Raw genomic sequence first — 16,614 nt, forward strand, 5'->3', positions numbered from 1 at the left:
GTAGAGTAAGGAATTCCCTTACCATTGGTGTTCAAGTCTGAAGTATCACCTCCATGCAAAGCAACCTGGAAGTATGAGTTAGCACTATGGCTGGGTGATAAAACGATAGCGATATGTATCGCAATAGACATGTAAGCGATATCAATAAAAATACGTTCGATAGAACATTCGATAATTAAAAGCAACACACACCTCCTTACGTTGTCCATAAATAAACAGGCTAAATATATCTTGCATTGTAGCTAGTATGTGCAACTCTACCAGAGTAGGGATAGAAGTAGGCCTACCTCAACACAGACTCTCAATGAGTCCTTACGTGCACACACTCTCTCTATTTCTCTCACTCTCTCTTTCTCTCCCAACAGGCGTCCCTCGAGGCGTCCCCGACTATCCCTCCTCAGCATGCACGTAATCCAAACATTCACAATCGTGCAAGACAACTGGCTAAATTGCTATTAAATCCGGTTAGCATCATTAGCAAGCTGCACGAATTCGTTCAAAACTGTTGGATTGAAATTGACTGCTAAATTCTAATAATCTCAATCCCGATGCAAATGGAATAGTACTTTCCAAGACTCAAAAGGGCCTGTCCCAAGAAGAAAAGGTATTAATTTGAAACTTAAACACACGTGGGGAAACTGAACAGTCTAACCAGTAGACTATGATAAACTAGCAAATTAAGCTACTTTGTTTACAATATTCCCAGGCTTCAACCAGTGCTGCTTTTCATTCAGACTTATGCGCACTGCACATTTATTTATTTAAGTGTTTTTCATGATTGTGTTGCTATTTCTTTTCTCTGTTTGCTTTAATTGATAACTGAAGTGATTAAAATCAGAGGAAGGTTAAGTTTAAAATAAAAGTGTTTAAATTGAACTTTTTTCCTTCTGGTCCTTATCTGAAATAGATTTTTTTTTTTTTTTAATCAATAATTATCGATATCGACTGATATGAAATACTTATATCGTGATACAGTTTTCAGCCATATCGCCCAGCCCTAGTTAGCACACCCCTTGGATGATAATAAATAACGCCAGCCTTGTCAAGCCACTCCCGACCAGGCGTTCAGACGCAAACTTACTGTTTATTTTTCCTAATTGTACTAGTGACACTTTACAGTACGACCACAGAGAAATAAACTTTTTAGATCTCAAAATTGTGAAATCACCTTTTGGGCAGTTACACACTACAATTTTTTTGGAAAAAATACAGATCGCAACACTGTACTGCATGTGAATAGCTGCCATCTTCCGCACCTGAAAACATTCCATTTGGGCAATTTGAAGTTTATATGTTTGTGTTTCTGATTGTACAAAAAGAGTATAGGTTGAGGTTATCTTCATTTGTGTGATGCCACCTGATTTGAAAATCCTGTATTGTGAACCCCAAGTTAAGTCCATATGGTAACTCTTCCAGGTGTGTCTGAACACCCACATGTAACACGACAGAAGATTCATGGAGAGAGTGATGAACTCACCCTGCACCTCAAAGGAAGACTGCACCACTGCACAGTCTGCAGGAAGAGTTTCAAAACCCTGACTGATCTCAAGAGACACCAGCTAACACATGTTAGAGTTAAACGAAAGCTGAATACACGTAGAAAGACTTATCAATGTGACCTTTGTGGAAAAAGTTTTCCACAACATTCTAACCTTAAAAATCATATGTTAACACACAGAAGAGAGAGAAACCACACACATGTGTCCAGTGTGGAAAAGCCTTTTCACAACTTTCAAATCTTAAAACCCATTTGCGACTTCACTCTGGAAAGAAGCCTCATAAATATGTCCAGTGTGGGAAAGCTTTTTCAGTAATTCGAAATCTTCAATGCCATATGCTAATACACACTGGAGAGAGGCCTCATAAATGCAAATGGTGTGGAAGAACGTTTAGGGTACTTTCAGTTCTTCAAACTCATATTTTAACTCACACTGGAGAGAAGCCTCATAAATGTGTCCAGTGTGGAAAAGCATTTTCACACATTTCAAATCTTAAAGGTCTCATCTCATCGTTTTTTCATTAATTTTGCAGTGGTCTGTAGTATTGATGAATGCCCTGTGAGCCGGTTTTGGTGAAAAAAATGCTGTCCTGCGTCTGTTTCATGCTGTTCTAGTTTGGTGGGGAAGGTGGGCGGGGAGGAACAACTGGATTTCGCCTCTAGTCATGAATATTAATGACATGCTAATGAATTCACCTCTGATTGGCTAACAGTACTGTGACGCTTCCTCCAGTGCATCCTCATCCGATTCTGCCTGTGCTATGCTCCGTATTCAACTTTACAGTGCTAAAACCTGGCTAAAACTCGAGTCAAAACTGTTGCACAAAATGTCTTCGGAGATACAACTTCATGGGTTTGATCCTAATATTCGAGTAGGAAGAAGAACCGCTTCCTGATCGTTTGTCGGTGAACGTTGGTTTAATAGAATGGTAACAATTGCCTGTCAGCTTAAAATTTCTCCTAAAAGAGGTAAACGTTTGTGACAATCGTCATCTTGCTTTCAAGTAATAAACAGTTGGAAACGTTTTAAAATAAAGACCTATTTCTTTACACAGTCAAAAGTGTTTGCAATCTTCCTAGTAGATATTTTACTTCACAACACAGGTAAGCACCCTAAATGCAGTTCAGCCACTGACCTAGCCTGCTAATGCTATCGGAATAGCTAGATAGTTATGGTTTGAATTCCATGATACTATCATTGAAAGACCACTTGGTCATAGCCCAATATATATATAGATCTAAATGCAAACACGCCTACCTAGCTATATTTTGCTGGAATTGTACCAGAATGCCTACAGAAGCAGAGGATGTGTGCTGCAAGACTTCTCCGGTAATGAGAACTATGGCTTTGATAGCCTGACAATGGCAGAGGTTAGCCTACTCAAGTTGTTTTCTGTCACGTATGACAGAAAAAGTAGCCTACTATAGTATTTTGGGACTAAATATTACAGTAATCTTATAGGAATACTATAGTATTTGGACATACTATAGGTACTATAAGACTACTATAGAAAAACTATAGCGGTTACAGGATATTATAGTTATTAGTAGTACTTTTACAGTACTGTATGTCCCAATTATTCCTATAAGATTACTATAATATTTTGTCCCAAATACTATAAGATTCCTATACTACTTTTTCGTAAGGGGATTGCTCATGTGGTTAGAAAAATGGGCAACACCAGTACCCCTGTTGTCTGTATGATCCTGTACCCAGGATTAGAACCGGTCTGCTTTAGCATAATGTACTCCCTTCAAAATGCACTAAACATTCGACTATGACAACTATGGCCCTCTGTGAGACAGAAGATATGAAAGGTAAGATAAACCTTTAGCTTAAAAGGGACAAAAACTGATGAAACTCCTAAAACAAATATACAAAACAGGTCAATTTTCAATAAATAACTTTATTATATTTACATACAGCAGTACTCAAAGTGTGGTCCGCAAGCTATCTCAAGTGTTCCACAAGTAGATGTGGTAAAATAATAGAGGAGTTGTTTGCAATATTGAACCAACTTGTATGTAAATCCAAACAGTTCTGCAACACTGATGTAACCTATGCCAGTTTAAATCATATGAATCCTCTGACACCATAAGCAAGGTGCAAAGACAACAAGCAAGGTGGTTCAGTGAGAAGGCCTATTGTGTAATATACTGTTGAAGTAGGTCTACTGTTTTTTTTTGCTAGGTGGTCCGTGAAACACTGACAAATAGTAATATTGCAGTCTATTAAAATAATGCAAACACAAAACAAGAACATTCAAACTATGCACAGAATTAACAATGTCCTCTTTTTGCCAGACGATGCAGACATCTGGCCTACAGATCCTTTGTAAGATGGTGCTGGGATTATTTAGGGAAAAAGGTCTGAGTTGCTGTTTCGGCTTGTATTGTCCTGGGGATCCGAAGGGACAACACACAAAACACATTCGTTGGCTGTGATGATTCTATTACATTGCTCTTTGATTGCGCTGGGCCATAGGTGGAGCCATCAGGTGTTATTGTGGAGATGTCGCTTTCATCCTCCTCCTCTTGATCAACCCGAGGTCTTCTAGCTGGCCTTGGATGAACAGGCTTGATGGCAGTAGAGGTAGCAGGCCCCCATGCCCATGGTGTATCCGAAGTGCTTGTATCAATACTCATACTTTTCATGAAGTATTCTGTTTGGGTACCTAAAGTAAATAAATGTGTATTACTGTCAAGTTACAAGATACTAATAGTACACAGGACATTCACTATCTCAAACAAAACTGTACTGGCACAATGGAAACAAAAATATTTTAGTGACTGTGGTAAGGTGTATGATTTACTAAGTAGCACACCCACAAGAAGACATTCGGTAATATCAATTCTATCTGTTATGCAATTCATGGGTTTCATCAGGTCCATTTACACAGGTGTATTAATCAAGCACCATGCAGTCTACATTCATAATCGAGGTGCTTGATTTTATACACCTGTGGAAAGTGACCTGAAGAAATCCATGAATTGACTTTCCCAAACATTGACGAGCACATAAGAACCTGTATTAGCCTACTAGAAAAAGACTTCTAGAAACTAACTAACACAACAATAAAAGTTAGATCACAAACTTTTGCTTCTAACGTGATGACCTAAAGTAGGCTAGAAAGCTGTGTAGCCTGACATGAGGATGTGCTCTGGAAGACATACAAAACACTAAGTAAACAGCAAGTAATCAAACAAAACATCATTGTAGGCCTACAAAGGCCAATGTAATAATGGCAAGAAGACATAAATTAGACTGAAGTGTAAATACCTGGGCTCTAGTGATTGCAACTTAGCCTTATAGTGCACGGGTATTGATGATTTTCCCTGTTTAGACTAGAACAATACCAGTCCTTAGTTGAGCATAAGATATTGTTGCCAATATTATTATTTGTGGTTTAACGCTTAGGTTAGAAGATTATAGGTTCAACAAGCTAAATCTCTGGGTAGTGTGGTCATACAGTTTCTTATGAGTGTAGCTACACCAGGCACGTAACTGAAGCATTCCGTTCGCGTTGCGTCTTCTGCAACAATTAGCTTCCAATAAGTCTAATCAATGGAAGTAGCTACACCTGGCGCGTGGCCTGTAGGCTACGTTCAAAAAAATAGACCATTGCTCTAATGGATTTTACCAGAGCCCTTCCTATTAGACATTCTCTGATTTTACACGTCGCGAACAGAACACTTCAGTTACGTGCCTGGTGTAGCTCCCTGTAATATAGGCTAGCCTAAGCCTAGCTTGTGCCCTTTTCATGCATGCTAACGAAGAATATGAACATGCTATTTTGTAACAGTCGTTAGGTGGAAAAGTTTGTTTGTACTTACAGCCTGTGAGCTGGTGGTCGATCGTCGTGACGTACAGGTCCAGGTTTTCAGAACATCGATGCAAAACCACTTTCTAACTGTAGGCAGGCACAGTGAGTGTGGTCGAAATTATTGGAACACAGAACTAATGTTGCACTATACTTCGGTGGTGGTGTTCCAACGATAAATTCCAACCATTTCTTCCTCAACTCTTCTTTCTAAGGCAAGACATGCAACATTGATGTGTTATTGCCACAAATAACACAGGCACGAATTTGCTCCGCCATGTTAACAACTTGCTGTTAGCTCCTACTAGCTGCAGAGAGACCATCTCCTGGCCAAAATATTCCTGTCTTCCTGTGGGCGGTCACAAGCCAAGGTGGGCTAGGCCATGAATAATTGTTTTCCCTGCGGCGTCACAGGGAAGGGCTTTTTCTGATTCGCTTGTTTTTCCGTGTATTTTCTTTCATTGGCTAATGCGGGCAATGGGGGTAGAAGATCATTTTCACGTGCAGCATGCATATGCAACTTGGAGTGAGCTATAGTATTTCGAAAGGAACAAGTATTAAACGGTTTCTCGGTGAATGAGACCTTTAAATCCCACATGCTAGTACACACTGAAGAGAAGCCTCATGAATGTCAACAGTGTGGAAGAGCTTTTAAACGACTTTACATTCTTCAAAATCATATTCTAACTCATTCTGAAGAGAAGCCTCACAAATGTACCAGTTGTGAAAAAACATTTACGAGATCTGCATATCTTAAACGCCACATGTTCACACATACTGGAGAGAAGCCTCATAAGTGTGTCCTGTGTGGAAAAGGTTTTTCACAAATTTCAGCTCTTAAAACCCATATGTTAACACACACTGGAGAGAAGCCTCATAAATGTGTCCAGTGTGGAAAAGATTTTACACAAATTTCGAATCTTAAATTACACATGCTAATACACACTGGAGAGAAGCCTCATAAATGTACCCACTGTGAAAAGGCATTTGCAAGATCCGAATATCTTAAACGCCACATGCTTACACATACTGGAGAGAGGCCTTATACATGTGTCCAGTGTGGGAAAGCTTTTTTACAGATATCAAGTCTTACAAAGCATGTTTACACCCACTGGGAAGTAGACCTGACAAAAGTACACACTGGGAAGTAGACATGACAGAAGTACACACTAAGTAGACATGACAAAAGTACACACTTGGAAGTAGACATGACAAAAGTACACACTGGGAAGTAGACATGACAAAAGTACACACTTTTCCCAACTAGATCACTACATCAGTAGCAGTATGCCAGACAATGTTTTTGTGAATTTGCATACTGGCATGTAATAGTATTTCCTGTATTTGCAAAGAAAATCTGTCATGACAAAATATTGACATTAAATTGAAACTGAAATGTATAAACAGATTTATTCATCAGTGTTTTTTATTATTATTATTCATATGGGGTTGTGTTTAAAATTATGCGTTTGGAATTAGTTTATTGGTCTTTTTGAAGTTAAATATTTCCTCATCGGATAATACTTAATCGTTTGATGTAGAGCATCTGTCTGTGTTCTGTCTTTCACACACTGAGCATGGATTGACAGGAACTTACTTGAGAACTAGCATTTTCACATCCACGCCACTAGGGGGAGATACCACAGTCTGCCATTCTACTGCCAGGCTCCCATTACAGCAGCACTAAAGAAGAAGTTCTCTGAGTTCCCCTACAGCTATAGCCTGACACTCAAATTCTAGTCAGAGTATGAGTCTGATAACTGCTCCATTGAGATGTGATTACGGGGCGTGTTTCAACCGATAACAGGGGGTGAATCCTGTAGGAAGAACACCTGAACAATCCTTCTCCACAATTGCCTAAATGTTGTTTTCTGGTTGTTTTGTTAAAGTTATTGCACTGTTAATATCTTCTACAACAGACGCGGTGGCGAAATGTACATGTCTAACTTTTAGCAACAGCGTTTTTGTTAGGGAAACACTTTGTAATTAAAAGTCATTTTCAAAGACATCGTACCATACTGATAGCTAATATTTTGTCACTAGAAACCTACATCTGTCCTCCGTCATACACAGTTGCATTTTTAGCTCTGCACAAAACCGTTCAGGAGTGCTTCTGGTCCGAACCGTTCCTCTGGAGGGAACCGTGTGTGTTCCCTCCTCCAGCCTGATTACATTTTATGTAGAGATGTTTACAAATAAACAAATACTCGTCATAAGCTTACAAATACTGAGCCATATACGTGTGTCCAAGTTGGGAAAAGCTTTTCTACAGATATCTATATCGAAAAGAAAATAATATACAAATGTTAAAAAAACATGTTTACACCCACTTGGAAGTGGACATGGCAAATGTGCACACATTGCCAAACTAGAATAAAAGTACTGACTTAAAAAATACAGTGTTATTTTTTTAGTTAAGGTGGTGGCTGTCTGATGGAATCATGTTCATGATGATCAGTGTTAATGTCGTTAACATAAAGCATGATGACACATTTTCAATAACCTTTTTTCCATGACTAAAACGAGATGTTGACGAGCTAAAAATAGATCTTTGATAACGAAAGTGTGACTAAATATATTTTTTTGTTTTCGTTAACGAGACGAGACAAGACTTAAATGTGTGTCAGACCTGTGACTGTCGTACGTTGAAAATACATTTAGTTTGTCTCTCAAAATAATTAAACAATGCATTCCTGCTGTCATTGGTTCCAGGGACGTGTGCAGAATCGAATGACAGCCATATGCAAGAGAATGGCGACATGTCGTTATCCGCATTGCAAGCTGCCTCCCTTGCTCTTGGGCGAAAGAGACGCCTAGACGTGTGGGTACATTTTAATTACGATGCAGCTCAACGGAACACTACATGCAATGTAATGAAAGAAGATGGAGACATGCCTTGTGGATTTAAATTAAGTGGAAAGAACACTACCAATCTGAAGAGGCACCTGAAGGCACACCACCCTGATCTTTTTGCTTCGGTGAGTTAGCTACTGCTGTGACCAATTGTCCTACTATAACCAAGACCACTATATACTATAAGCAATGTTATTGGGCAGTTGGCTCTGACAACTTAAATGGCAAATATGCTTGTAAGCCAATAACCTGTCAGTAATGCGGGTTTTTACACACTCAAAAGTTACTAGCCAAGTCAGGTTAACATTGGCTGGTTTTAATGTATTAGCTCACTTCAGGTCACTAACTTAAAAACTTTAAGTTAAACATGCAGGGTTTCTCATTGAGCATCATAGCTTAGAAGGCAGTTTAGCTAGACAGCACATGCCTCCCACCTTTAACTACGTTGTCCAACAAAAAATATTAAAAATTGATGTCGCGTGATATAACGACAGGAATACGTTATGTATCATGATAGGCAGTTAGAGACTTCATCAATAGCATTGCGTTCAAATAGGCAGGAAAGCTCAAAACGAACACACAAACTTCTGTCATGACAACATAGCATGCAACTATTGACAGCATTGTGTTGTAATGATAAGACAACTTTAACCTAATAAATCATGTTTATATATGCTCATAGTATACAATGCCATGAAAATTATGCATGGTGGCATTTCATAAATGAAGTCTGATGACACTAGGTCTAGGGTCAATATAATAGGCAAATTGTATTTTGTTATCAGTTTAAATCTCGAAAACGTTGATATCCTGTATTGCAATGGTAATAAGTAATGCTTAGATAAGCTTACATTTAATTAAATCTGTATGACTTGATATTTGTATATTGAGTAATTGTATCAATAATTTTTTTCCCTAACAGATCCCAGAAAAGACTCCTCATAAAGAACAACCTAGTGGAAAACGGACACAGTCCCTTATCACAGCGGCATTCTCCTCGACATCTAAACACAAACCAAGTTCGTCTGAACAAGATGCCAAAGAAAAAGCGATCGCTCGGTGGATTGGACGCTGCGGCCTACCTGCCCGTCTAGTTGAGGACGAAGATTTCGTCCATATGTTGGAGGCCCTGGATAAGAAGATTACCTTGCCCAAGAAAACAAGAATTAACAACTTGATCGAAAAGATGTACAGTGATGAAAAACAGAAACTTAAAGAACAGCTCGCCACAGTACGCAGAATAACAATTGGACTGGCTATATGGACCAAAAGAGGCCTTACGGCGTCATTTCTTGCAATTAGTGCGTGTTACTTTTGCACAGAGGAAAACAAAGCAAGGCACGTATTGTTAAGACTTGACCGGATCTCCCACCCGCACACTGCAGAGTGTGTAAAGACTTCTGTTTACAAATGCACGGAGGATTGGGGAATACCAAAACACAAGATCTTAACAGTCATAACTGATAACGGAATACCAAAACACAAGATCTTAACTGTCATAACTGATAACGGAAGCAATGCGGTTGTAGCATTTCAAAATGAACAAAGTGACTCCAACAGCTCTGACGAATCAGAGGAGAGGGATGAAGACTCTGGGATTATCGACGAACAAAGGTGAATTATTTTAGTTTGTTAATGAACATTTTTAGTATCAGGCTAGATTATGCCTGCAGTTGAGCTATGCTTGGTTATATTGTCTCTTTTTGCAAGATTCAGGCAGGTGTGATACAAAACTCATTTGTTTTCCCTCCAAACTTGTTTGCAGCATGAGATACTAAAAAGCATGTATCATGTCTTTGGCTCAGACGTCATGATAAAATACTGGGACGGCGTTTTTTAACCACCAAAAAGTCATGTATTATACTGAAGTAACAACGTATCAAATGTAACCGAACATAACACCGTGAAGTGTGGAAGTCATTCAAATTAGGGGAGTGAGATGCAGGTGGATGAATGGGCCAGAACTGCATGTATATTATTTATTTGAGGACAGACCCATCAGACTGTAGTTAGAGATGTCTCTTACAGGTCCTAACCTTGTCTGCAAATTGTGCAAACACACACACACACACATACATACATACATACATACACACACACACACATAAACTCTCACACGAAGTCTTCCAAAGCATACGGCCAGAGTTTGAAAGGAAAACTAAAGGGTCTTGTATCATATCTGCCTGAATCTTACAGAAAGTGGCTTTTAAATATGTGTTAAAGGAGAAATGTGGCTATTTTTCACACAGATCTCCATTTCTCAAGGTCACAAGTATGTTTTTACAAAAATGACAATCAGTTGAACAGTCAGTTACTCGAGTTGCTGTAGCCAACAGCTAAAGCAGCCTGGCAGCTACAGTGCTACACTCGAGAAATGGAGATCTCTGTGGCCGAATTTCTCCTTAAGTTAAGTCTTGAGGATTAATTAAGTCTGTCCTTTTTCTCTGTCTGTCTGATTTATGTAGGTACGGAACCATGGCGACGACTCCCTGCGTTGTACATACTCTGCACCTTGTGGTAAACATGATACATAAAGAAGCCAGTATCAGACAACTCCTCGACAGGGCTCATGTACAGGTCAGGCTCTTCCACAAGTCGTCTGTTGCAACTGAACACCTGCTTGAGCTGTGTGGACTCACTCTGATCAAAGACTGCCCAACTAGATGGTCTAGCACATTCCTGACAATATCACGTTTGCTCCAAGTGAAAGACTCGCTTGTTCAGGTCGCTGACAGGCTGGGCTGGGACTGTCTACTACCTAGCGAGTGGGAGAGGCTGACGGCGCTCAGAAATCTGCTCCTCCCCTTCGCTGAGCATACTCAGATGCTTCAGAGCGACACAATGTCTTTATCCCTGGTGGTGCCCGCCCTCCTGGACCTGAACGCTCATCTGTCTGAGTTTCCCCACACCGAGGCTTCTGGCTACAGGGACCTGGCTTCCTTGGCACAGATGATGAAGGCCGACATGAAGCAGCGTTTCGGCTGCTTCCTTGATCCCGGCGATTCCAAATTCTCACCCCTCGCTGCTGCTGCGTGCTTCCTAAACCCATCAGTGTCACCTGATGCACTCACGGAAAATCAGGAGCTTCAGGAGCTTTCGAAAAGAGCTGAAGATTATATCGCCCAAATGGCGTCGCCACTCCAAGAGGAGCAATGCGATGACAATGAGCAGGGAGGAGACAGCAGCACCGAAGGAGAAGAGGCAACAGCCAAGCGACCTCGGTTCAGATTTCTGTTAAAAACTAGAGCCAGGCCTTCTAGACGTAACCGATCAAAGCTCTCTGTTAGGCAGGAAATCTGGAATTTTAAGGAGCAGCTGTCTGGCCCCATCGATGAAGACTCTGCCTTTGAGTTTTGGGCTGCACAGGGTTCTGCCTACCAGATTCTAAAACCTTTAGCCTTAGATCTCCTGGCAATGCCAGCTTCGCAAGCGTTTTCTGAGCGAGTTTTTAGCATCACTGGTGACCTCAGTCATGGATGTGGTCGACGCAATAGAGCCAGGCTCATTTTAGAGAGGGCCGCTTTTTTGAAACTGAATGGACAAGCATAGCCTAATTCTCCTGATATGCTAATGATCCGTATTCCGTGCCTGTAACTTCCTTGGAGACCTCACTGTACTGCATAGTCCCATTGTTTATCAGGCCAAGTTTTTTCAAACTATGTCTTATTAATATTGTTGTTGTTATTATTATTATTATTATTGGCATTATTGTTTTATTTGTAGTGGAAAAAAATTAAGGTAAGGGATATTTAAAATCCCAAGTCTCAGGTCCATAATTCTCTGTTCCAAGATTTTAAGAGCCATTTTTTTTTTCATACCAATGTGTCAATGCATTGCTATATGACGTTTTAAAAAAATAAATCGAACCACAATAGCCTAACAAAGTTTTTTGACTTGGGATTTAAGAACGCTCCACCATGTCAACAGTTTCCCTGACACCACCTATCTCTATGTTATTCACTATCCATCCCCCGCCCTTATAAATATTCAAAAAACGTGTCTTTGTGTCCACTGTTACAAAGTAATGGCCAAGTTGAGTGTAGAGGCTGTAATCTATCTACTCAAATGTCCTCCTTACATTCAACCTACTCCATTCATTCACTTTTCTAACTCAGTAACTGTCAAATGTGTCATTATGAAATCTCTGTCCTATCTCTTCGAACGTTTGTGTCGATGCAAAATGAGTGACCACTAACTTTAAGGCGACAAAGTGGAATTCCTCTCGTCCAATCAGAAATTACTTAATAGTTCAACCGGACCTAACTGTTGTATCATGAAACATCAGATTCATTGTTGTGTTGTTGTTTTTCATTGTGGTATCGAGAATTGCGGTATGTAGAATTGTGGAATTTAATTGATATTTGTATCGACTACTACATTTCTGGTATCACAACGTTGCTAAGATTGGAGCTTAGAGCAGAGTGTGATACAGACACTGGTGTTGACGCCACAGCTTCCCACCATAAATTCATGGGTGAAGCTCTTTTGCTGCGGAGGACATCTACTGAGAAAAAAATCTGTTCACTGACCCTCTCTGTTGTGTAAAATCTATTTGAATTTAAATATTTCAAGTCAAGTCAAAATGTATTATCCCACAGGGGGAAATTAAGTTGCAGCTAGGTATCAAGACACACAACCAACGACACAACACACAAGATAATAAATGATGACAGTATTTCAACACCGTGTCATGACTTCCTGGCTCAAGGCCGCCACAACATAAAAGTGGGAGACCCCACCAGAGTATATTAAACGCAAAATAGGTTTATTAAATAAACTATGTACAGAAGTCAGTAAATATAAGTATAAGTATGTATACTCTTTTGATCCCGTGAGGGATATTTGGTCTCTGCATTTATTCCAATTCGTGAATTAGTGAAACACACTCAGCACACAGTGAGGTGAAGCACACACTGGCGCAGTGAGCTGCCTGCATCAACAGCGGCGCTCGGGGAGCAGTGAGGGGTTAGGTGCCTTGCTCAAGGGCACTTCAGCCGTTCCTACTGGTCGGGGTTCGAACCGGCAACCCTCCGGTTACAAGTCTGAAGCGCTAACCAGTAAGCCACGGCCAAAGTATGCCAATGTATGCCAAAGTAAAACTGTGGTGCATGTCAGCATAATGAAATGTAATGCAAAAAGATGTGTCAGTGGGGAGCGCAGCCGCAAGTGTGATGTTGAGCAAGCAAGCCAGCAAGAGGTCTCTCGCGGACTGCGAGGTCCAGGTTTTATCCGGCTCCTAATTACGCCACCAATTAGCCACGTCATCAGAACCCTAGAGCTCCCCCTGCAGGCCGAGAGACAAATACAAAAGAGCAGCCAAAAACTGACAGACCAAGAGGTCTAGTGATGAACCCAGCATGGTAAAGCTGGAGCATCACAACCGATAAACAAGACCAGTACATTAAATAAAACACAGTGCAAGATCACTACATAGAGAGGCCAGGATAAGCAACAGTCCAAAAAGTCCAAAGAAGGGGCAGATTAAAAAGATGACATCATTTGTGCAAATTCAGCACGTTAATGGCAGTGCATACAAAGGAGATTTGGTTGGATTTATAAAATAATGTCATCATTTAATCAGGTAATATTTAATTGCTCGATATAGAATATCTGTCAGTCATATAATAACTATTCCAGTTGTATCGGAACACCTACATCTAACACAACAGATAATCAATAAACAAGGAGATGGGCTCCTCCAGTATCTCTATAAATGAGCATATACTGTACAGTTAAGAACAAAATTATTCATACCCCTGGCCAATATTGATGTAATGGTCAATTACATCAATATTTGCCAGGGGTATGAATAATTTTGTTCTTAACTGTATATGAAGAGTTTGGTTTTTGGTTCCAAAATATATATATATATATATACCGTTTTGGAACCAGGAGCCAAAAACCAAACTTTTCATATACAGTATATATATTCTGTATGCAAAGACCAGCAAGAGCTGTAAGAAGACCAGCTAAAGCGGCTCTACCAGCATAAGCTGGTTTCTAGCTGTTTTTACAACCACTTACAACCTTTTATTTTTATATATATATATATATATATATATATATATATATATATATATATATATATATATATATATACAGCTCTCTGCAGATCTTTCTAATGTCATCCTGCGGTTGCTGAATGACATTCGAATGAGATGAATTGACCACTGTATATTTGAATATGACCGTCAACTCATTTGAATGAGATGAATTGACCACTGCATATTTGAATATGACCGTCAACTCATTCAAATGAGATGAATTGACCACTGCATATTTGAATATGACCGTCAACTCATTCGAACGTCACTCAGCGACCGTAGGATGACAACAAATAAATGTGCAGTGGTCTCTTAATTTTTTTCCAGAGATTTGACATCTTGTATGTGATGTGTATGATTTCCAATTTAATTGTTTTCAGATCTTGTAGCGTCTATGCGTTTCGATCATAGAGAAGAGATTATCGGTTGAGATTATCTTAATGTGTGTGTGTTTTCGCCTGATTTTGAAATCATAAGATTTTAAAATCCTGTAATGTGAGCCCAGATTAAGTGCATATGGTGACTTTTTCAGATGTGTCTGAACATCCACAAGAAGATCGTGGACAGAACGCTGAATTCACCCTACACCCTAAAGGAAGGCTGTACCACTGCAAAGCCTGCAGGAAGAGTTTCACAACCCCGACAGATCTCAAGAAACACCAGAGAACACACGCTAGAGTTAAACAAACACGTATTTCAGCTCTGAAAACCCATATGCTAACCGACATGGGTGAGAAGCCTCACAAATGTGCCCACTGTGGAAAAGGATTTAGAGGTCCTGCAGATTTAAATCGTCACGTGCTTACACACACCGGACAGAAGCCTTGTAAATGCGTCCAGTGTGGACAAGCTTTTACACAGATGTCATATCTTAAAATCCACATGCTAAGACACACTGGAGAGAAGCCATACAATTGTGCCCTGTGCGGAAAAGCCTACTCGCGAAGTTCAAGTCTTAAAATCCACATGCTAATACATAGTGGAGAGAAGCCGCATAATTGTGTCCACTGCAGAAAATCCTTCTCACTACGTTCAGGTTTTTACAGCCATATGCTAGTACACACTGGAGAGAAGCCTCACAAATGTGCCCAGTGTGGAAAAGCATTTACAGCATCCACAGATCTTAAACGGCACATGCGTATACACACTGGACAGAAGCCTTATAAATGTGTCCAGTGTGGGAAAGCTTTTTCACAAATTTCCTCTCTTAAAGGCCACAAGCTAATGCACAGTAGAGAGGAGTCACATAGATGTGGTCAGTGTGGAAAGGGCTTTGCAAGATCCCAATATCTTAAACGCCACATTCTTATACATACTGGAGAGAAACCTCATAAATGTGCCTGGTGTGAAATGGGTTTCTCAAAACTTTCAAATCTTAAAAGTCACATGCTGCTACATTCTGGAGAGAAGCCTCACACATGTGTCCAGTGTGGAAAAGCTTTTTCACGTAATTCAAATCTGAAAAACCATATGCTAATACACACTGGAGAGAGGCCTCATAAATGTACCCACTGTGAAAAGGCATTTGCAAGATCCCAATATCTTAAACGCCACATGCGTAGACATACTGGAGATGAGACTCATTAATGTGACCAGTGTGGAAAAATATTTTCACATATTTCAACTGCAACTCCATTTGTTATATACAGTAAAGAGAAACCCCATCAATGTGTGTGAAAAAGCTTTTACAACATCCACAGATTTTAAATACCACATGCTTACACCTACTGAACAGAAGCCTTATGAATGTGCCTGTGTTGAAACGCTTTTTCAATAATTGCAAATCTTACTTCTCAAAAACGGATAGTTCCGGTCCTTGGTTATGATTGGCTGAATCGCATTCAATGCCGTCGTAAATTCCAGCATAACCCTTCACCTTGACCGCATTTCGTTCTATAATGCTGCACCACCAGAAATTATACAGAAGTTAGAGTTGCTGTGTCTTGACTTTGCTCAGCAACCATTCTTATATAGGAAATATTGGCCTCATAATTATAATGTCAACAATGTGGAAAAGCATTTAGAACATCCACAGATCTTAAACGCCACATGCTTACTGCAACGCCACATACTGGCCTTATCAATGTGTCCAGTGTGAGAAGCAATTACGACATTAAACTGTTAAGTGTTAAATCCCATAAGCCCAGTGTTGGGAACGTTACTTTAAAAAAAAGTAATTAGTTATAGTTACTCACTACTTGTTACAAAAAGTAACTGAGTTAGTACCTGAATTACTCTATGATAAGAGTAACTTGTTACCAGGGAAAGTAACTATTTGCGTTACTGTTACAAAAAAAAGTTGCTATATGTAAAAGAATTTGGATTTTTTGAGCAGCCAGTTGAAATGAGTAGAACAGACAGGTGTTTGTATAACTTTCAATATTTATTAGATAAATAG

At 39.8% G+C, this 16,614-nt stretch overlaps 3 protein-coding genes across 10 annotated transcripts in view; all 3 read left to right on the forward strand.

Moving 5' to 3' along the window:
- Positions 1–16,614, forward strand: part of LOC121718806 (NACHT, LRR and PYD domains-containing protein 3-like) — an 849,641-nt gene that overhangs the window by 691,838 nt on the left and 141,189 nt on the right. The gene's annotated exons all lie outside the window — the stretch shown is intronic.
- The window catches only part of LOC121718907 (zinc finger protein 501-like), a 44,547-nt gene that overhangs the window by 8,032 nt on the left and 19,901 nt on the right, over positions 1–16,614 (forward strand). The gene's annotated exons all lie outside the window — the stretch shown is intronic.
- LOC121718840 (zinc finger protein 501-like) overlaps positions 1–16,614 on the forward strand; it is a 31,827-nt gene that overhangs the window by 5,628 nt on the left and 9,585 nt on the right. For 2 of the 5 annotated variants that reach the window (XM_042104163.1, XM_042104164.1), the window contains 3 exons: positions 8,032–8,297; positions 9,095–9,786; positions 10,638–12,853. The exons of 1 other annotated variant lie outside the window; for it this stretch is intronic. In XM_042104163.1, the coding sequence (XP_041960097.1) occupies positions 8,032–8,297; positions 9,095–9,786; positions 10,638–11,721 (2,042 nt within the window). In that variant the 3' untranslated portion in view covers positions 11,722–12,853. Of the gene's footprint in view, positions 1–8,031; positions 8,298–9,094; positions 9,787–10,637; positions 12,854–14,748; positions 16,436–16,614 lie in introns of those variants that run through there. 2 more of the 5 variants (XM_042104165.1, XM_042104166.1) reach the window with 2 other exon arrangements.

The sequence above is a fragment of the Alosa sapidissima genome, chromosome 9, assembly GCF_018492685.1.
Source record: "Alosa sapidissima isolate fAloSap1 chromosome 9, fAloSap1.pri, whole genome shotgun sequence".
NCBI classification, from domain to species: domain Eukaryota; kingdom Metazoa; phylum Chordata; class Actinopteri; order Clupeiformes; family Clupeidae; genus Alosa; species Alosa sapidissima.